This window comes from Netta rufina (assembly GCF_964035555.1).
Source record: "Netta rufina genome assembly, chromosome: 14".
Taxonomy (NCBI): domain Eukaryota; kingdom Metazoa; phylum Chordata; class Aves; order Anseriformes; family Anatidae; genus Netta; species Netta rufina.
This window is the reverse complement of record NC_140137.1, coordinates 18,533,228-18,554,831: the sequence shown is the minus strand read 5'-3', so window position 1 is coordinate 18,554,831 and position 21,604 is coordinate 18,533,228. Positions and strand designations below refer to the sequence as shown.

The window sequence follows — 21,604 nt, the reverse complement described above, 5'->3', positions numbered from 1 at the left end:
TAACTTCAGAGTTTATTAATTGCTGTGTAATTAAGGTAGAAACTGAATCTGTTCCCTGCGTTGCAAATCAATTGTGCCATCTAGTGAACGGTTTGATGCCGGATGCAAAGCAACCTCTCCTTCTCCCTTCTGTGGCATAACATAATTTTGAAGGAGATGTTGCTGTTAAGTTTTTGTGCCCTATGTACAAGCATTTAAAATATGGAATATAATTGTAGTAGAAATAAATAACTTCTTTTTTTGTCTTTGGATAAAGTATTTCTATGACATTTCAGTTTAGTTTTTTAATGTCATTTTATGCACCTGTCTCTTCAGTGCAACAAGCTAGGAATGTTTGGAATAAAAACCATTTTGAATGTTCAATCTGCTTCATACCATGGTTGCTTTTGACTGTTTGTACTTAGAATGACTGTAATAATCCTGCTGTTCAAAGTGCAAGATATTTATGTCCAGTTTTTCCATAACAGTGACCAAGAATTTAAGTGAGAGAAGAGGGGCGAAATCTTCCGAAATGTCTCCAGTACCCATGAGATCAATCGGCCAAACCACTAAAGCACATCAGCATCAGCAGAACAGAATGAGTCAAGTTCTTCAGGTTCCAACTGTGAACTTATATCCCAGTAGAAAGAAGGGACTGACAAAGGATCATGTCACATTCAGTGAGTATCTTCAGCTATCTGGAGCTGTTTGTAGCTGGGTGGATTATCTGAGACCTCTTTATGCATGTATCTCAATTAGTCATTCAAGAAAATGACTTAGACTTCTAACTAAAGTGATCTTACTATGTCTCTTGAGCAGGCCAGATATACAGGATTAAGTCTGTTGCTCTATATTCCCAGATTCTAAGGAGATCTTGCTGCAGCTGAGTAGAATTGCATAGTTTGTTTATTTTCATGACAAAATAAATTATGATACTTCTCAATGAAATCATTGGAACAAGTCAAACACATTTAATATTTTAAGTTCTGGAACACAGTTATAACAACCTTATTGTCAAAAGGAGAAATGCTTGTTACTAGTTGTTCCTAGTGAGCATTACATTTCTTTTGTTTCTACATTTACCAGTTGCAAAGCAGTATTATGCATTAAAATGCCTTTGGTGTATTTGCATAACTGTTGGGTCATTTAAAAGGTAAGGTTATTTTAAATGGGTTATTAAATAAAATTAGTTGCAGTTAATAAACGATAGGAAAAGATTCTATGATACACTGAGCATAAATGTTCATTAAAATAGTTTTAGAATAAAGTCTTGCAGCATATGTGTTATAACAGTGGTTGTAGTTACTGTTTATTCTCAATTCTCCTCTTGAAAGCCTGTGCATCTTGATATATTCCAGAAGCTTTTTTGAGAGGTATTTCTTCACTCCCTTATGTTCAGTGTTAATACAACAAACTGAGAAATTTAATGAACTCTTTACCACTGTCCTGTGCAAGATGGCAAAAGATACTGAATTATCAGTTTGCTAATTACTGTGGTAAACTGATTTTGCTAATTGTGCTGTGTTCAGTATAGTGCCTGAAATTACTGATTTAAGAACTCCTGATTCAGAAGATCTTGAATGCATTTGTTGGCTATGATGAAAATTGTTTTTAGCGCTGTCAGAACAGTGTCAAGGGCAAGGTTTTCCTCCAAGCTTTGTGCTTTATACAGTTCTTAGTCCTTTGTCAAACCTACAACCAGAGTATCTGTGGGGATGGTTCCAGTTGTGGATGTTTCAACGCATTTCAGTTGAGCAGCTGGCAGTAGTAGCATCAGTGGCCACAGCGTGCAGAATTCATCCAAGCATCTGCTCCAGTATTTGTTGAATACTTTAGTGATTGTTCAATATGATGTTTTTGTGGCCACAGATATTGCTAACTTGAAAAAAGAATAATATGTAGTAAATGATTGCATTGTTGTTGTAGGTACAGGCTCTCCACAGAAGTCATTAAGCTTGTCTGAGGAAGTAAGTACTAAGAAGCAGACAGAAGACACTATGTCCATGGCATCTTCTTTGCACTCCAGCCCACCGGCTTCCCCTCAGGGCTCTCCACGCAAAGGTACGTGTGCTTCATCAGTGCTCACAGTGTGCAGTGTCTGCGTGAGCAGCTTGTGCCAGTGCTCTACAAAAAACAGGGCAACAGTGTGAGGAACATTCCTTGGTAATTACATGTAAGAGAGATGGTAATTAAGTTATTTCATATCAAGAAAAGAACCATGCATTCCTGTCAATTAATAATAGACGTTTTTTTCCAATGTGTTTATGTTTTAGCCTTAAAAGTGACCTAATGTGTAAGGAGTGGAATAATTAATTTCATTAAAATAGCTTAAGTGCTTCTGACAGAATTCCCTATAGGTCTTCGGTGCTTTGACACCCACCAGTGCATCATTCCTGATCTAGGTGACCACTAAGGTTAACGTGATTCGCAGACTTGGGGATTTCCTGAAGACAGTGGGGTTGCACACAAACTGCAGCTGTTGTGACATCTTACATTTTTGCCTAAGGTAGCTGGAATATCGGGTGATTAGCTGGAGCTGGCAATAAAATACTGCTGTAATTCTCCACAACAGATGGTTTTGATAGCTACGAAAGAAGTGCATTCATCCAAATCCCAGGGTTGTTATTCATATTTTTGTTCTTATGCACAGGGCTTTGTATATATCCCTGTCTATCATGATGCCCCAAGAATCCCTTTTTCTGATATCTTCATCTTAAAAGACCTGCATCACTTCATCGTTAGTCAAGCTTGGATGGGAATTCATTTGAAATCTCTTAACACCACTTTCTAGGCAGCCAGTGTGGTCAGTGTTGAACAGTGTAAGGCATTTCTCCATCCCTGCTGCGCTGCTTTTGACTCACTGACAGCCCAGAGCCGCTGGGTTGGCATGGCATGGCATGGTGACTTGCTGCGTCTTCTCACCTGTTGCAGTGTGAGATCGTGCTGGCCCATCCACTTTGGCTGTCACAAGATCTGTTTCCCTTAGGAGAATGTCACTTGTTTTACTTAAACACAGCATATGTACAAGAGCCGTAACTCCTTGGATTGCCAAACCTGGTTCCACTGAGATTCCACTTCTCTTGTATTTCTCTTATAAACATGTTATGTTTGCTGACTTTCTTTGTAAATAATGTTTTATTTCTTTGGGGATTATTTCATTAATTCAACTTGCTTTTGGCCTATTTTTAGCACTGAATTAATTTGATTAAGGTAATCCGTATCCTGTTGTGTGCGTACTGTTAACGGCTTATTGAACTAAAATTAGGTGCTTCACAGACTGCTGGAAGACATAATTTTAGGCATGAACACAGTTCACTAAATCTTAAATTTAATTTTCTTTTAAGTTGTACCCAAGTCACGTGCAAATAAGACCGAAGAATTATTTTTTAAATCAACGCATTGCTTTTGCTGTTACTTACCGAGATCTGTCTGTGTGCACTTCATTGTAGTTGGTAACATCCAGAGGTCGGATAACTGCAGTCAGATGAATCTCTCTGGGTCTTCCTCATCCCTCGCCAGTGAAACCAGCAACAAGAACAGCGGACAGCGCAGCTATGGAATAGGTGGGGCTTACTTACAAAAGAAAATTCAGATGATTGTCAAAGCAAGAGGCAGTTCTGACGTAAGTGAAAAGGCAGAAAGAAAGGATGAGAGTGAAAAGGCAGAAGCTGAGCGTGAGCGCAGGAGAGAGAAGGGACTGCTGTTTGGAAGACTTAGGGAAAGAAGCTTCTCCAGGGAAAGAACAGCCTTTACTGCAAAAAGGGAAACAGAGCACATTCAAGCCTCAGAAAGCAGCAAAAAACAAAAGGACAGAGACAGTGATGCTCTGAACACAGCAAGTATCTATAGCAACAGCAATCTACTGACATGTGACTGTCTACAGATGGGGCCTAGAAGGAGAAGGAAGACTCTGTGATGTATTTTTAGAAGAAAGACTATGATGTCCATTCCATATCAGATACGCTCATGTAACCCAAGTTATGTTAGCACTATGCAGTTGCATACAGGCTCGTTAAAATATGTTTAATTTTTTAATGTACTTCCGTTCACCTTTTCAAAAATAGAAGGTATTTGTGTCAGTATAATTAATCACCCTTACAGTGTAGTAAAAGAAATAATGTGAAGTTCAGAAAATCAAGGAACAGGTACAGTGAGTTTTGTTGTTTAGTGTTTTGCAAATGCCAGTGAAACAGAAAGTTCTGTAATGTTCTTTAAATTTGACTCAAAGTAGTCCTTTGTACTATGTAAAACAGATGATCACTTCCAGCATTGGTGGGGTTTGTGTATATTTGCATTGGCCACATCTTATTCTGCTAAGTTTTCCAGCCCGGCAAAGATTTGCATTTAGGCTGTTAATGTATGTGTGCCATTATTTAATGACTCAGCTTTCAGATAGTGCTCATCTGTTTAACAAGGAGGAGACCTTTTGTTCTACAGATCTTTGAGGTACTTGAAGAACAGTGTCTTAAAAGGGACACAGTGAGAACGTTTCTTAAGTGTAGTACAGTGGTGTTAATTTTAGAGAGCAAAATAAAGAATATGAGGTATTATTACCAAAGGAAAGGAAACTAAAATTTGACATTAAAAACATTAGTCTTAAATTTGTTGTTATTCATAAATTTGTCAGTTCTCTAGTTGGATAACATTGATGATATTTAATGCTCGTATAGCTCACAATTGTACAGCAATAAGTAAGCTTAAACTGTGAAATCTCTCAAACTGTGAGCTGTATGCTCAGTGGCATGTATGCCAGTGGCTCTAGATGCCTTGTTATACGATCTATGCTGTTTTTTGTGGACTTGATGGCATTGGTCTTCCATATTAGTTTGTGTGAACCACTTCACATTTTCACCTAATTGATGTGAATATATGACAGTTCAGCTCAAAGGCACAGGTAGGTAAAAATGAAGTGAAAATTTGAGCAATTGGCAGGAAACTGGGTAAAACAAAATCCTAATCTGAGGACTGTGTCAACTATGTATTGATATGGTCTCCTGTAAAGAAGGCAGGCAATGTTTTGATTAGCTTACATACAGTCATTTAACTATACATGCAGCAGTTGTTGATGCAGTATTTTCAAATAAAGGTTCTAACTTTGTAATTTTATGCACGTAATGTAAGGCATATCGCAGTCCGTTTCTCAGTGAAGGCAGGATAAGGCAGGTTTGTATAACTTGACATGCAGTGGATTTGCTATAGAGAAACTCAGTGGGAACTTTAAGGAAAAAATATTTAAATGCAAACAAAAAACAACAGACAACAAAATAACAAAAAAGAACACAACAAAACAGTTATTAATCCAGGACCTGTTGCCCTCAAACAAATGGGAGCAACCCGCAGCTGTGGGACAGAGTTATGTGAGGCAAAATATTTTTAAAACAAGCAAAGCAAATGGCTTTACCAGACACCTCCTGAATTTGTTGCCTGACGATACAGCAGGACGAGCTTCAGCAGGGTCAGTCCCTAAACCTGAAGGCCCTCAGAGCGTGGTTGCCCTCAGACCAGCACAGAGGCATTTTGCCAAATTCAGGGCGTTTCAGTTCTATCCCTCATTCTCTGAGGTCATCACAAGATTTAATCAAGTTGTCCACACTGAGTGCTTTTTCTAATATGGTCTAGGAACAGGTATCCCAATCTGAGTCACCTTAGTTGTGCCAGCAGAGGAGTATACAGGATACCTGTAACCAGAGCCCATGAAGACCCTACTATAGCAGCATTTTTCAGGTCTACTACAGGTACTAGTGGAAAGTATTGCATATATGGGCCTATACACATTATTTGTATTTGAAACAAGTTATTTGAGGGCAAAGCCAAGCAGAAAAAAAGTGTGGTATGTTTTGCTCTGAAACTGGTGAGGTCTTCAGCTGTTTCCCTTCTGCGTGAGGAGTGCTGGTGTCTGGTTCGGCTCCTGCCAAAGTTGTGTTTCCCACTTTTGCTTCCTGATCTGTTAATTCTGGAACGGATAATAAAGCTGAAATGGACCATATGGCTTATCCCTGAGTGCTAATAGCTCACTTTTACCTCAGTCAGCATCTCCTCAGCCTCTGCCAAAATCTTTTTTTGAGTCTCTCATGACTGTAGGCCAGAGGAAGCTGTGGGAATGCACGGCTTTTATAGTAGGGGACTGAGCGCTTGTAAGATTGGAGAGATCTGATCTATCCACCCACTGTGCATGCTGCAAGTGCTGATCCTGTTGACGTTGGTTTCGCCATATGGTCTGGATGGCTGTGGAGTTGCAGCTAGGTTACCGGGGGCACTCGGCTTGCGTTAATAAATTGCAGTACTAGATGCTGGCAGATGCTAAAAGCTTTAGTACTATAAAAACTTCACTGGGCTGATTGCAAGTAGGATTTGGTATTATCTTTAAATATCCATGATACGTGTGTTAATGCTCCACTGACATACCCAGTGAACTCTTTGACGTTCTCCTCTCCTCTCCCATAGGCTACGCCCTCATACCTTCCACGAAATCCGATAACTTCTCGGACTCCAGTCACAGCGAGATTTCGTCCCGCTCCAGCATCGTGAGCAACTGCTCGGTGGACTCGATGTCGGCAGCGCTGCAGGACGAGAGGGGCCTGTCCCAGTCGCTGACGGTGGTGGACGCCGCGGGGGCGGACAGGAAGGAGCACCCGCAGCCGCTGACGGACTACGGCCAGCCCTGCCCCGGGTGAGACGAGCCGCGTCGGGCTGGACGTGGTCCTGCGGTGTAAGAGAGGGGAGTGAAGGTTTTGGCAGGGTGCAGTTACAAACTCTGAGCTGTTAGAAGACGGAGTGTTGGCTGCTCTGTATGGGAAGTGCACGTTTTCCCATGAAACTTGCGGTATTACGTTCATAAACAACAGCTTGCGCACATCACTGGGGTTCAGGTGGATGTCTCTTGTAGGAAACTGAAAACATATTAAAAGCTAGTCTGATATTTAACAAATCACTCGCTGTGAGGTACCAAGAGAGCAGAACAAGAACAGGATGATACCAACAGTATCTCAGTCAGCAGTACCAGTCACTTAACGTACTCCAATATGATTTTTAAGGATTTTTTATTATTGTACTTTGCCTAGGCAGAGTGGAAGCTTGCTGCCACTGTCTTCCTGAGAGTTTGCACATGCGGTGTTGTTACCTTAGTGCAATGAGAATGCATCCTGATGCACCCCTTAAAAATGGAAGCTTTGTGCTTTTGTTTTACTACATTTTAAGCCTTGATCCACAGAATTTAATATGTGGAAATCTCCTTGGGATAGCATGTTCTGTCCTCAGATGTTGCAGATTCAAGTCTATGAGAGATTCTCCTCACATTTCTAGTCTTTACAGGTCATTTTAAAAGCAGTCTAATCCTTTTATAACCGAACACTATAAGGAGCTGTGTGTTGTTTCTGTATAATTGATTTTAATACACCAGCATTCTGCAGAGTTCTCTCCCCTGTGAAGAGACCTTAGTGTATGCTTTGCCAGGGCGATACAGCCTTTAAGAAATTGTTTTGGTTTATCCCGTTGTGCTAAAATGGGCATTAAGAGGTGTGCTTCATAACCTAAAGTAATTCCCTTTTCTACAAGGCATAACAGATGCTGAGTGTAGGCAGAGCTCAGTGTGCTGAGCGAAATGCCCCTTGCACTGGGTCACTGGCACCTTGCCTTCAGGATGTGCAAAGCTGCCTTCAGAATTGAAGTGTAGCACCAAGGATGTTGCTGCTTTACAAACTGGGTTCTGTTTGCAAATCAAAGGCAGATTGTTCGAGGTTTGTGGTTGCTCTTCAATGCTTTAGTTTCAAGGGGTTGTGGAGGTAAGAAAACAGGTTTTATGCTAGAATTTAAAAAATAGAAAAGCAAGGGGGAAAAACAAGTTGTTTGCACGTATCTAAGAAACGTTCTTCTATCTCCCAGTGTGTCAATAAATGGGAGAGGTGAAGTGTTGGATTTTCGTGTTGTGCTTTCATGCATTTGTTAACATAACCTGAAATAGTTAAGAGACTTGAATAATGTCTAGTGCTTGTAATTTATTGTTTTCTAAACTTGTGCAAACTGGGCTTTATTTTTTCTTAATTATGTATTGACAATGACTAGAGCTTCAAGCAGCCATTTTTTAACAAGAAACTTAGTTTTTGAGCTTTCAGAATTTTTTGGCATTCCAGATCCCTTCCACAAGTGTCACTTATGCCTAGTATTTCCAAATGTTACTCAAATAAAACTACCTCACTCTGACTTGCCTTGATCAAAGGTGTTTTTTATTCTGAACCCAAGTATATTATTTTGGTTTTGTTTTACAAGTACAGAGAAAAAGTAGTGGTGTGGAACTACGGTGTAATTACTCCCCTGCTTTCTATCAAGTGCTGTCTTGCTGTAGTTGATAGAGGAAAGCTGCTGTGGACCAGGCTTTTAGGAGTCTGGGGTCAAGCCTCTTAGGTGTGTTGCAGACTTGTTCCTTCTTCCAAAGCAGAGCTGCCCTCCCACAGCATGCACTAATGAGCCAGGAACAAACCAGTATCTCTTTGCTGGGCTTGTATGTGTCCTGGCCTTGCTGCATACCTGTTATAAAACCAGAGCTTCGTTGCCTCTAAAACCAGGTAATTGTCTCTGCGTACACCACTGCTGTTTTAAAAGCTAATGAGTTTCTGATTCCTGTTGTTTCCAACTGCAGCTGGTCAATCACAAGGCCTGCTCTGATCAGAGGGATGGCTTTCACCTCGTCCATGAGCAACGAGGAGATCTCCCACGACCACATCACAGTAGAGGCAGCAGACAGTGGCCGGGGAAGCTGGACTTCATGCTCAAGTAGCTCTCATGACAACTTCCAGAATATCCCAAACCAGAAGAGCTGGGATCTCCTCAATTCCTACCGCCACACCCAGCTGGACGGACCTATAGCCGAAGTTGATCCCACAAACTGTTACTCAGAGGAGGCTTATTTATATTCCGAAGCCTTTTCCAAAAACAACAGGCAGTCGAAAGCCAGCGTGGAGCACGATCAGTCTCGGCAGAGCTGGGCCTCCTCGAGCTCTCTGTCGGACACGTATGAGACAAACTATGGGACGATTAAACGCAGGGGGCTGGAGAACTCTACGTCAGAGCAGACGGAGGTTTTGGACTCTAAACCAGGCACTGACACAACTTACAAAACTGTTACTTCGAGTACAGAAAAAGGCCTGATAGGTAAGCCAAGCCAAAGGCTTGTGGAAGCTTCTACATCTGTTTTGCATTTTGATATTAAGTTGTTAAGAAATGACATCAGCAGATCTGGGGGCTGGATTGCATGTTAAATTCAGCTTTACATGTGGTTTTAATCAGAGCGCTACTCAGAGAGTGTGTTTTCAAACCACCTTCTCTTGCATTAGGAAAATTGAAATAATAAAACAGCACACTTCCCAGTCACTTTATGGGTCTGCAGGAGAACTGTCCTCGTGAAAATGTCAGACAGTTCCTCTCTGTAGTAAGACCTTTTATTTTGGGGGGTGTTTTTGGAAGCCCTCATCACTGTAGACTTTCCCGTGTTAAAGAGCAATGAGTACAGCTCCTCAAAGAGTCCTTACAATACAGACTTTCCATGATCCTAAGAGAGAAGAGTGTGATTGCTGAGTGGTACAAAGCACCTCCACCTCTGGAGCTGGGGCACGTTTCATCCACAGGACTCCTGTGCCCAGAGGCTCAAGGGAAAAGCAGATTCACTTCCTACCATTGCTATGTTAAACTGCCATTTATTTGGGTACACAGCTGAGATTTGGCTATGTACAAAAGGAGAAAATATTACAAAATGTCTTTCCAAAATGTGCAGTTTTACCAAGCAAGATGTTCTTCCACTGTCCTAGTGAGTTTAGCTGCCAAAACAAAGGGAACTGGGTTACAACAAGATAAAACACAGAGTGCAAAGCTCTCTAAACCCTAAGCCAAGAGTGCAGCTGAAATGCAATTTAATTACTGCCTAGATTGCTGGAGGGTTTGTGTTATCAAAGGTAATTGCCTGAACAAACATTGCACACAGGGTGGAGGTCTTGGATTGCATTCCTCCTCCTTGGCTTTGCAAAGAGAGGCAGCGTGGTGGAGCCTTGCAGCAGGCTGGCCCAGAGCTTTCTCCTGTGCATGGACTTTGCTCTTGTCGCCTTGCAGAACTGCTTGTGAGCTGCTGAGCTATCTTAGGGCATGGCATGGCAGCTATTCAGGCCATGCTGTCCTTGCTCACGGCTGTGTCTCTTGGTTTTAACTCCGAATATTGCACCGTGTAGCTTGTCTCCTTGATGCAGTCATAGCAGGCTGCTGAGAAACTCAGCCCTGTGCTCCAGTAGAGCATGCATATACCTACTTAAACAGAGACCTGATACAGGTGGATATGATTTCTGGTTTGCAAATGCTAATCTGATAGCTATGCATCATCATCCAATATGCCAAAGATATTTTTGCTTTATTTCACCATTTGCTTATTCTGTACAGACAGCTTGTTACTAGAGCCTCTAATGACTGCATGCATTCACAATATTGTAAACAAAACAAGAATCTTCAGTTCGTTTGCTTAATGAGAGCTGGTGTTGAATAGTCCCCCCAAAGAACTGGCACATACGTTCTTGCCTGAAACCTCTGAAACAGAGCTGGAAAGCCACTGCCCACACACTGCTGCCAGAATGTGGTCTTGGCAGAGCAGCCAGCGTGCTGACTGCTTGCATGCCTCTGCGTTGTGCAGCACCCAGCTTTTACTTAGAGTAGACATCAAAATTCCTGCTTCTGCCTCTTAGGTTTCCCTTAACCACTGTGTGGAATTTCACCGTAGTTTCTTTATAAAGTGAATTCTCAGAGAAGGTGATCAGCTGCTTTGGAAGGGGTCCGTGATAGACTTAGTTTTGCATCTCCAGTAGGTTTTGCTTAAAAGATGAGGAACATGGACCATAACATTTTTGTTCTAATTGCTTAAATTTAGTTGTAATTATTGAATGATTTTTCTTAGCAGTTCCTGATGTTGTAACAGATTTCCCAAGTAATAATCTAAGCTTCAGCTGATTACATTCTGCACTCCAGTGTTTCACTTGGTGATAACACACATGGAGAAGGAAATTTTTTTGTATTTCTGGGAGCGTATAGGCAGCAGGAGAATGTTTGAGAGTCTGTTTTGTTTAAAGATGAAAGACTCCAATTATTTTTTTTTTTTAAAGGAGGGACTATTTTAATAGGAACAGGAGAGGATTAAGGAGTTGCAGGAAGAAGACTCGCAGCCAGCAATGCAGCTCCTTGTGAAGGGGCTTTGTAATCCCCAGGAGCTGGGGGTGGGTGCCAGACACTACGGACACTTAGTGCTGTGGACTTTAAGTGCTATTAGGATGTTTTATTTTGATAACATTTGTAAAATATCATACAGAGCTTTGCAAAAGTGCACATTATTCCAACTTTAATTATTACAGCAGACTATTTATTAGCTCTAGGAAACAGATGTAGCTTTCTCCTTTGAAGGAGAATATACCCACTCCTGTCAGTACTACTTCCAGACCAAAGAGGGGCTTGCTAGGAGGACCAGCCACTCCCCATCCCTCCAGGGGGAGCAAAGCCTCCTTCACCTCCCATTTATTTCGTAGGGACCCAGTCCAATGCTAGTTACCTGAAAATGGTTTCTGCAAACCAGTAGCATAAATCTCTGCCTCTACCCACATATATTAGTTAAAACTCATGCTACATGAATTCAGTTTTGTTTATTTTACTATAATCCAAGCATGAAGGTAAAAGCCATGAGGTATAAACCAACTCGTTCCTGTTACTAACACCCAGAATCTCACATATCCCCAACACACAAAGTACAGCTTTATTTTAATTCTTTCACTTTGTTGTAAGATAAGAAAATATTACAGTTGATGAAATAATTGAAACTAAAGAACGCGAGCTGATTTAAATGCATCCATAAGAAGAATGCAAATGCACCGAACTAACAGATTTTTAAATTATCCTACCTTTGAAACTATCCTGTTGCAACACGCACATGGAAAAAGCCTAATTTAACATGCATATGAGCCCCTAAACTGGGGGTGGGTGGGAGGGGAGGTAATTTACTAAGTTAAGTTTTTGTTGTTCAGAGCCAGTGGGATCTGAACGAGCAGTGAATGGGGAAGGAAGGTAGAAGATGAATTATGTGGGATGGACATTAAAATTAAATACCATTGTTGGTAGTCTGTTTGACTGCAAAAGGTATAACGGAGCCTTTCCAAAGGCTTTTGTTTCCATGACTATTCCTGGTTATTCATCACTTGTAAATAGAGAACTTAATTTAAGATATAGGTTAAAATAATTTAAAGTATGTATATGATAAGCCATTATTTCCAGCTAGAAAATTCAAACTAATGAATGCAGACTGTATAGAGTGCCTCATAGGAGGAGTTTCACATGATTCTATTTTTTCTCTTCCTATAGCACAGCTGATTTGATAGCTTATTACACATCAGTTAATACACTGATATTTTATCATAATTAATTTCTGTTAAGCCGCTGACCTGGCTTTTGGTTGAAGTCAACCTGCACTCCTAACTACCAGCTACTAGCGTGCTGTGCAAAATAACTTTGGGCTACTTGCCTTAATTTCATATGTTTCAGTTTCCCAGCCTGTAAAAGGGTTACAGCAGGCTGTAGTACTGTCAGGCTGGCTCTCCCTTTGCACCTTAAAGCTCTTCAGCACCCTGTGGAGGAACGGTGCTGCAGGAGCAGGGAGCAGGAGGAGCGCTGTAACTGCAGGCTGCATGCAGAGGTGGTTACAGCCCTGCTCTGCCCCGCTGGCATCCTGCCCGATGAGCTCCCTGGTTCTGTTCTGACTTCTCAAAATAAGTACAAAGTGTAAATGAAAGCATCAATATCTGCTGCTGTCGTTATAACTAGTGTTTCTGCATTTGCGTTTTGTTATCAGTTTCTGTTTTGCCATTGTAACATTTCATGATTTTTTAATGTTTTGTTTGCTTTGTTTTCTCCTTTAACATTTCCATTGCTTATTTCTCGTGCCAGTGTACTGTGTCACCTCACCTAAGAAGGACGATAGGTATAGGGAGCCTCCGCCCACCCCTCCGGGATATATGGGGATTTCTTTAGCGGACATAAAGGAAGGATCGCCCCACCACCCACACCTAAAACCTCCCGACTATAGTGTGGCAGTGCAGAGGTCAAAGATGCTGCCCAGTGACCTCTCTAGACTTTCATCAGCATCTCTCAGTAGCGAACCGGTGGCCTGTATTTCATCGAAGATGCCTCAGTGGCATAGTCGGCAGCCGTCCAACCCTAAACTAGCAGATATGACTGACGCAGATAGTGAAGAGGATGGTAGGTGCAACATCTGGCTCGGTAGATGTTAAGTGAACCGCCGTGTAAATCTGGTCTGTGTGTACCTCACGATGATGTTCTGGGCTTTCTCGTAGCTGTTCTTTGAGACTGAATCTTTATCGATCTCTAAATATACAAATATGTTTGTATGTGTGTATATGCATGCATATATGTGGTGGGTATGTATCTGTGTGTATATACACACATGTTTAAAAAAAAATCTTCCATTTAGGAAAAACATCTCGACACCAAACAATTGATATATATGAGACCTTCCAAATCCAATGAGATGCTTAAGAACATGTAGATGTTCTTTTTTCTTTAAAATGTGTTTCCTTTTAGTGGTGGTGATGACTTTAAGGGACACTGTCAGGCTATAAATTGCATGCAGACAAGCTCCAACCTGCCTAGGTTAAATAATTGACATCCCACTGTTTTAGGATGGCACTGGGATGGTGACCCAAATCGATTCTTTTGAATTCAGATTTGATTGTGTTTTGTACGATTCTCAACTTGTCTCTCCTTTGTATTCTAACATGCTGGCACTAAGCTGCATTAATCCTCAACAGCAATTTCTGGAGAATGAGTTTAAAATCATTGCAGAAAATAGCAGGTTTTTTTTTTTTTTTTTTTTTCTGAAAAGTGTATTTAACAAAACCTGACTACAGCACAGCTTGGCCTGCCAGTGTCTCTTCTGGTTGAAGTCTCCCCGATCTTGTTTGAAGCAAGAGCTGATGCTACCAAGCACAGCGTTTATCTTGTGATCAAAATGCAAGAAATTCTTAAGCCTGCTCTCATACTGTGTCAAAACCAACTTGAAGTGAGAGGAATTACCACCTAATTGTTTATCTGCTGATTTGCTTTTAATACTTACGCACTGATGTGATCTCTCTGCACCCTTTCTAATGAACTAATTTTTTATTAGGATGTTGCGGTCATTTCTTTCAACCTGTCTGACTCAAAATGAGAGTGGAATCTAGATTAAAACAATTTCTGATGCAAAATAGTCCTATCTTGGCCCTCCATAACATGTAAACAGTGTTTAACATATATATTATTACTGCAATTCACATTTAGGGTAAAACTTTTTAAATTGCCCAGCATCAATTCGGTCGTGATATTAAATGTTTTTGATGTAAAAATGAGGTAGTAATTGCTTCAAACATTGTAATCCAAACTTTTCTGAACTAAATTTAACCATGCACTTTTAGATGCACTTCTCTTACTGTTTTTAAAGTGTCTGGTTAATTTTACTTGGAAAGCCTTTACAGTGATCACTGCATGTTGGGAAATAGTGTACTGGCTTTTCTCCCAAGTCAGTAGCTTTGGGGATACTGGGGGTTGCATGCTAATATTTTTTGGAGGATATGGGATTTTCTGTTTTGTAATACGTATTTATTATGTGACTAATCCCTCAGACTGCTTGAGGATTTGTTAAATGGCGATACTTCATGTGTTGTGGTCACTTGTTAAGGCAGCAAAAGCATCGCGGTGAAGCAGTGAAGTCTTAACAGAACCGCTCTAGTCAGATAACCGGGGATGTTCTGTTCTGTCTGCAGCCAAGGCAGGGGGCCGATGGAATAATTGGCTGTTTTTTCTTCTTTTGCAGAAGATGAACAAGTATCAGCAGTCTAACCATCGGGCTATCTCTGTAAACCACTTCAGAACACGAGGGACGTGGGAAGAAGGACCACGCGACTCTGTTAGCGAACGCTAACACCTTGCTGCTGCTAACCTCAGTCATTGTGTTTGCCTCTGTCACGGACAAGATCAAACTGGTCGGGTCATGGATCTCGACCTTCCTTCAGTCTACCACAGCCTACAAAACTCTTTCTGCCTGTGAAAACAGCAAACCATTTTCAAGGAGCGTGCTGACTACCTGGGTACTGACGTTGGTATCCTGAGATGGACCAGGCTTCGTGCACTGGGGAGGACTGGTTGTCACGGCCACTTGAAAATTGGAAGCGTTCTTCTGTATGATACCATATAATCCTTGGTAGTTTTCCATTGTCATTATTTTCTACGCGACCATTACATAAATCGGAGAGTGTTATTTTATGAACTTAAAAAAAAAAAAAAAAAAAAAGAAAAAAAAATCAAAGTTTCAGCAAAATGGAAGGACATTACTGCAGTATCTGAAAATAATTTATTAATTTAAATTTTTTTGATGGGAATTTCCTTCGTGTTGGGAGTGCTCTGGTTGGCTAATACAGAGATTAAATCAATGTGGTAGTAAATTAGCTAAAGGTAAACCACTGTGCTCTCAAAATAAACACGGAGAACTAGAGGCCTACCAAAGGGGACATTATCAGGTGCAGAAATCCGTAGGTTTTAGAATGGTTTGGGGTATGTACTAAATGTAAATACAGCTAAAGCCTTGCAAAGTGCGTGTCAGCCATGGGAGCACTGCCATCTGCTGGTCCTGCCTGCAACGAACACAACAAAACCCCTCAGCCCTTCAAGTATTTGGGGGAAATTTTTAGCTGCCCGCCAACTAAGGAAATAGTTGGCATTCCCCTCCCTTATTTAAATAATCTTTTTGAAATGTGGAAGCTTTAGCTCACAGGGAGCTGTTAGGTGAGTCTGAAGCTTTTCCAAGAGCTTTAACCAGGTTTTGCCCTGCAGAGTTCAGCATATAAAGTGTGCTGCTGTAATCCAAGACTGTGTTGTTTGTTGTGGGTTTTAAGATCATCCCACGTGTTCTGGCCTTTTACCAGAGTTGCAGAGGATTTAGGTGCAAAGGTTCTCTTCCTCCTCCCCCCCAGTCACGTTAAAATTTGGGAAACTGAACGTTAAATGGCATAGTGCTTAGATGCGAGTATAATGCCTTTTATGATGGGCTGTGTTCATCAGGAGAATAGAGATGATCTCAAAGCATATTGTTTAAAAACTTAGCTAAAAATCTTGGTGGCGCTGATGTTGATGAAATTTGACTTACATACCGCCAGTATTAACGCGCAGTCCTCTAGTTTGACTACGGTCGAGTAAATTGCTTCTTTGATTTTGCCTAGCCAACCAGAGTACACAGGGGTAAAACTGGAAATACCTGCATTTTCTTTCTTTCTTCGAGCACATGATGCCCCATTCTAGTGTTAAATTGGACATGAATGTGTGAATAATATATATTTAAACATTTAATTGTAAATCTTTGTTGTGATGTTTACAGCCTAAGCTAGAAAGAAGATGTTTGTCATTTTTACAGTGCCTCAAAAATTATTTCTATATCCATAGTTGTGAAGAGCTTTAAGATTTTTTTTGTGTGTGTGCAGGGGGGTGCAAGGTGAATGCAACATTTTCAGAAAACGACACAAGTACCAAAAACAACCCAAAGCCTTTGATGTGCTTTCCCCATAGCAACTTGGGACTGATACTACCAGGTGAATGTGCATGACCACGCCTGTGTCTGCGCCCGTAACTGTGCCAGACGGAATATTGCCACGGGGCTGGAGGTTTCCCCCCGTGGTTGTTCTTCTGGAGACGTCGGGCGGTCAGGAACAGCAGCGCCGAGGAAGGGATGCCTAACGCACAGCTGCGTGGTTGGCTGTGCTAGCTTTTGGCACAAGCATCTGAGGAGCAAGTCGTTGGAAAACGATATTAAAAATTAGTTGAGGTATATCATAATAAAACACATTTTGCTTTTTCGAGGCCTTAATGAATATAATGAACCTGCACAGGCCTTAATGAATAAGAATTAATGTAAGTGTCAAAGCAATGCAGGGCAGAGTGATTATTTTCAGCACATATAACGTTGATAATGTAACTGTTAAATTGATATTTTGTGGGATATAAATCCAAGTCCTAGCAATCCCACTGCAAGCTGTAGTTGCTTGTTAACTTCTCCGTGGAGTGCGCAATATGCTTCGTGTTTCATCCGAAATCACGCGTCGTGTGCCAGGTGAATTGACTCATGCGGTTTCCATGACCTCGGATGTTGAGCTGCCGTTTATTTCAGCCTGTTGAACAAAAGTTCAGGGGATAAAGGGCTGTGGTCCAAGCGGCTTCCCTTTCCCCAGAGAGCCTGGCAGTGCTCTCTGCGACGCTGCGGGGAGCTCCTGGTCCTCGGCGGGAGCGGGGCCAGGGCCGCCTCTGGCAGCCAGCGAGAGCAGGTGAATAAATCACCCATTGAACCTTGGTGTTTGCACATCAACAGCCTCAGTCTGTTCTGCGGGACTTTTCAGGATGCTGGAAAGTTCTTAAAGTGAGTGAAATTCTTGCTAATCATATTTTCCTAATATCCAATACAGCTAGTGTAAATAAGTCATGCTTAAACTATTGACAAATGAGCTCCTACTTCTGCTTCTCCTGACTTGCACAGTGTGGCTTGCTTCTGCTTGTCCTTGCTGTGATTTTTTTTCGTTTGTTTGTTTTAAAATCAACCGATCACATTGATCGGGGCCGATAGCCAAATGTAGTGTGTCTGGTATGGATTTGAAGAGACATTATCCCTTTTTTTTTTTTTTTCGTAACTAAAATGGAAATAAGACCGTGGTCAGGACCTGTTGTATACTGCTTTATTCAAGTGATGTCTTCTGGGTCGCAGACTCCTGGCTTAGTACCTTTGCCAGCTTCCTTTAAGCCCTGCTCTGACTTCAGATGATCAGCTGAAATGCTGACTGTCACCTTCTTCCACTGCCAGACCTCCGTTTGCTTGCTTTTCTGCTGTTTGGTTGCTCGTGGCTTGTGGGTGAAAGACTTATTTCGGCTATTTGTGATTTGAACATACAGTATTACATTATGCTTTATAAATCTTAATCTTCCAAGCAAATCACAGAAAGAGCAAAGCAATTTTGAAAACTTTAATTGGCCTCTGCAGGTGCAGAAAGGGGAAAATCAGATAACCGAGCCCCTGAGCGCAGGTGACATCCCCCATGGATACAAAGCGTGGGATGGAAATGTGCAGGTATTTGCAGTGCTCATCTCTGCACATTTGGGACAGGGTGGGCTCAGGGCTGGCTGCGTGCTGCTTCCCAGCTCGTTTGGCTCGTCGGTGCCCAGATTTGTAGCCCAGAGGAGCGGCGCTGTGCTGGGAGGCGTTTAGACGCGAGGCCCCGGTGGTTGCCCAGGGTGTCCCCAAGGGGGTCCCTTTCCCCGAGGGCTGAGCCTGTCATCGCCCAAGTCACTTGATTGCAGGCAACAGTGGAAACGTGAAACTGGCATTTAAGTTTTTATAAAACATTTGATTTTCTTTTTTTTCAAGAATAAGCTTCCCACTGCCTTTGCAAAAACGGAAGAAAAAAGGGATACTCTCTCTTTAGAAAAGCTTTACACATTATATTTTAGGATGCTTGTATAGAGGGCAATCTACCTTGAATTCCCAATCCCGCCTTTGCTTACGTTGTGCTTTTTATTGTTTTATCTTTATTTTTGATATACCTGGAATGCAGTTTAGCTTGGTATTAATTAAATTCTAAATATGTGAGCATATTGGCAAAACTGCACAGATGTAATGATATTCCAATAGCAATTGTACTGCACAAGTCAGTGATTGTAAAGTATTCTGTAACAAGCAATGTTTGTCTCCTATTTTTTGATACCTCTTACACTTATGTCTTTTAGAAAGACAGTGCCTCTGTATGCTTTTTGTATTTTTACTGAGTGATTGTAAATATTTGTTATATTTTTGGTTAAGAGAATGTTTAAAAGTACTGTTTATTATCCAATCTATTAATATGTTGGAATCAATAAACAATCTACATACATTAAGAGTTTCCAGCAGGTCTTTTTTGGCAGCTGATGATGTGGAGCCATGAAGCACCTGGGGAGCATCACTTGCCCTGGGCTCGCCAAGGAGCAGCCACCACAGGATTTTGTCCTCCAGTGAGTGCTGGCCCCCAGGTTTTGGCTCTGCCTCCCCATTCTCAGAGTGTGCATGGGGGCAGTGGCTGGAAGCTCACCCCATGTACGTGGGGCTGTGCCTGGCAGTGCCAGCGTCCCCTCCTGTCCCATGGGAGCACAGGTGGGATGCCACAGGAGGGACATTTTGGGGATTTTGGAGCTCTGCAGCCCTGGTAAGAGGTTCTGCTCACAAGGCTGGGTCTCACGTCCCTCCTTTTTCCCCAGACCCTCTGCTACCACACTGTCAAGCCCCAAAAGATGGGCACAATGCAAAGCCTGGTGCAGAACCCTATGGGTCTACACAGCTCGCCTTGCAAGCAGTGACACAAGTAGAATAAAAAGGTGTGGGGCAGTGAAGGGGGGTTGGAAGCACAGAGATGAAAATACATTCCCTCCCCTTGAGCTGCTGGGGGTTCCCAGCCCAGCTCCCTCTGCAGGGGCTGGGTTTCCCCCCGACTGGGTTTCCCCCACGAGCCTTTACCCTGTAATTCCCATCCCATCCCATCCCTCTGTCCTCCTGTATCTCCCCATCCCATCCCTCTGTCCTCCAGCCGTGGGCACAGCACAGCTTGAAGCTCTCTTCCCGCAGGGCAGTGCAGCAGGAACACGAGCAAGCTCTTAGGGAAATCTGCAAAGGCAGCAGGTAGCACTCAGGTTTTATTGGAAAGCCTAATGCCATTACAGCCACGCTGAATGAGCAATTCATTTCGTAAAATCAAATTAAGACGCAGCAGTTTCATTAGTGAGCGCTCCTGTTTAATGAGTTATTTTGATTTCGCATTTTTCTTCTTTCTTTTAGTAGCTCTGAAAGAAAAAAGCAAGCCCTGGTGTTGTTGCCTGTTTGTCTAGAATTGCTTTGACAATCAGGTACGGTGGCAGAAGCAGAGGTGGGACGGCAAAAGGGATCCTGATCTGGGGCCTGATCCCTCTCCTGCCTCCTTCCAAGCCCAACACACAGCACGTGCTGTGCTGCATCTCTCGCCCCATCCTCACCATTCCCTTTCCAGGTCTTTCTATTAGATCTGCCCGACCCCAAGCACCTGCCGGAGCAGTGAGTAGTTTATTGCATTGATGGAGCTTTGCCTTTCATCTGCTCCAGGCCTCCAGATCACCTGAAATAACAGCCACTGCCTCAAGCAGCTGCTGAGCAAAACTTGAGTTTCATTCCCCAAGTGTCTTCAGCCGATGTATTTTCTAGTTTTCTGCTGGAGCACAACTATCAGCCCAATTTTACTGAGAAGTAAAATTAGTAACTGCTTGTTACTTTGCAATAATGTCATGTATCATGTGCTTAAGGAAAAGCCAAGAATTGTCCCTCCAAAGTCGATATGAAAAGAGATTAATCCCTGCTCATAGCACAAACGATGGCTCATTTAGCAGATGCTGCCTCCACGCAAACTGTTTTCTGTTTGCTTAAAGGAGGAAATTCCAATAAGGAAAGGAACATGGCTGCGGTAGGCCAGGCCAGGCTTGGTCAGAGATTTTTAGCTCTTTGCCATTTAGTAAGGGAGAGAAATGTGCCAGAGTGGCAGTGCCTGAGCACAAGGAGCGCTACAACACATCTCTGCACCACACTCTTCCTCAGCATCTAATTCCTGTGATTTGGGGGCTGGGGAAAAAAAATGTTTCAGGTGACCTCGATTCAGGTGGAGCACTGAGAGCCCAAGATGCCATGACTTGTGGCATCAGCTTTTGTGGTTTGTCCCAGAATTCACGGTATTTTTAACTTTCCTGGATGTACACGATGACATGAGCTGATCCCATTTCTTTTCCTTTTTTTTTTTCTTTTTTCTTTTTTTTTTTTTTCTTTTGTAGCTGAGCTGACACTGTTGGCGGTACAGGAGGAAACAAGTTGTTTGCACGAGACGAATGTTAAGCAGGTCCAACAAACATCTCCGGTTGTTCCTCTGTATTCATCAGAGGAAGAGAGTAATTACCAGTACGCCAATTCTGTAAGTCAATCTTGGCTTGGGAGAGATGAAGAAAAATGGTAATAACTGAATTTCAACTGCAGATCTTGTTGCATTTAACACTTATGAGCAGCCATAAAAATGAAGGTTGTAATTGTATGTGCAATTTCAAACCTCACAACGTAATTTTATATACTCAAACATCTGTTTTAGGATCATAGCTGACAGTGTCAGATAATTGGCTTTTTTTTAGACCTATCAGTTAGGCACCATCAAGTTTATTATAAATTCAAACTCAGCTATTAGTAAACATGACCCGTGTTAAACAAAGCCACAGGGCAATGGTCCTGGGGATGGTAGGAGCGTGAGACTTTAGGATCAGCCAAAGTCTGTCTTGCAGCAAGGATGATGCCTGTACCCAGTAAAAGTCATTGTCCGAGGCAGGTGCTGGTGTTGTCCCTGTCCTCTGCGCATTGCAGCTAATGGGTGTGGGGAAAGCCTGTGAAATAGGGAAAAAGTGGTCTGGGAGACTCCGTGACCTGCTGGCTCAGGACTGTGAGCACACCCGATCTCCATCTCAGTGTATTGTGTTTTGGGACAGGCACAGCACT

At 42.2% G+C, this 21,604-nt stretch overlaps 1 protein-coding gene across 5 annotated transcripts in view; it reads left to right on the top strand.

Annotated features, from left to right (window-relative positions):
• RAPGEF6 (Rap guanine nucleotide exchange factor 6) overlaps nt 1-18,901 on the top strand; it is a 122,827-nt gene extending 103,926 nt beyond the window's left edge. For all 5 annotated transcript variants that reach the window (XM_084295344.1, XM_084295341.1, XM_084295342.1 and 2 more), the window contains 7 exons: nt 468-659; nt 1,906-2,040; nt 3,429-3,542; nt 6,424-6,649; nt 8,615-9,126; nt 12,937-13,248; nt 14,858-18,901. In XM_084295344.1, coding sequence (XP_084151470.1) covers nt 468-659; nt 1,906-2,040; nt 3,429-3,542; nt 6,424-6,649; nt 8,615-9,126; nt 12,937-13,248; nt 14,858-14,883 — 1,517 coding nt within the window. In that variant the 3' untranslated portion in view covers nt 14,884-18,901. The remainder of the gene's footprint in view (nt 1-467; nt 660-1,905; nt 2,041-3,428; nt 3,543-6,423; nt 6,650-8,614; nt 9,127-12,936; nt 13,249-14,857) is intronic.
• The last annotated feature ends 2,703 nt before the right edge of the window (nt 18,902-21,604 follow it).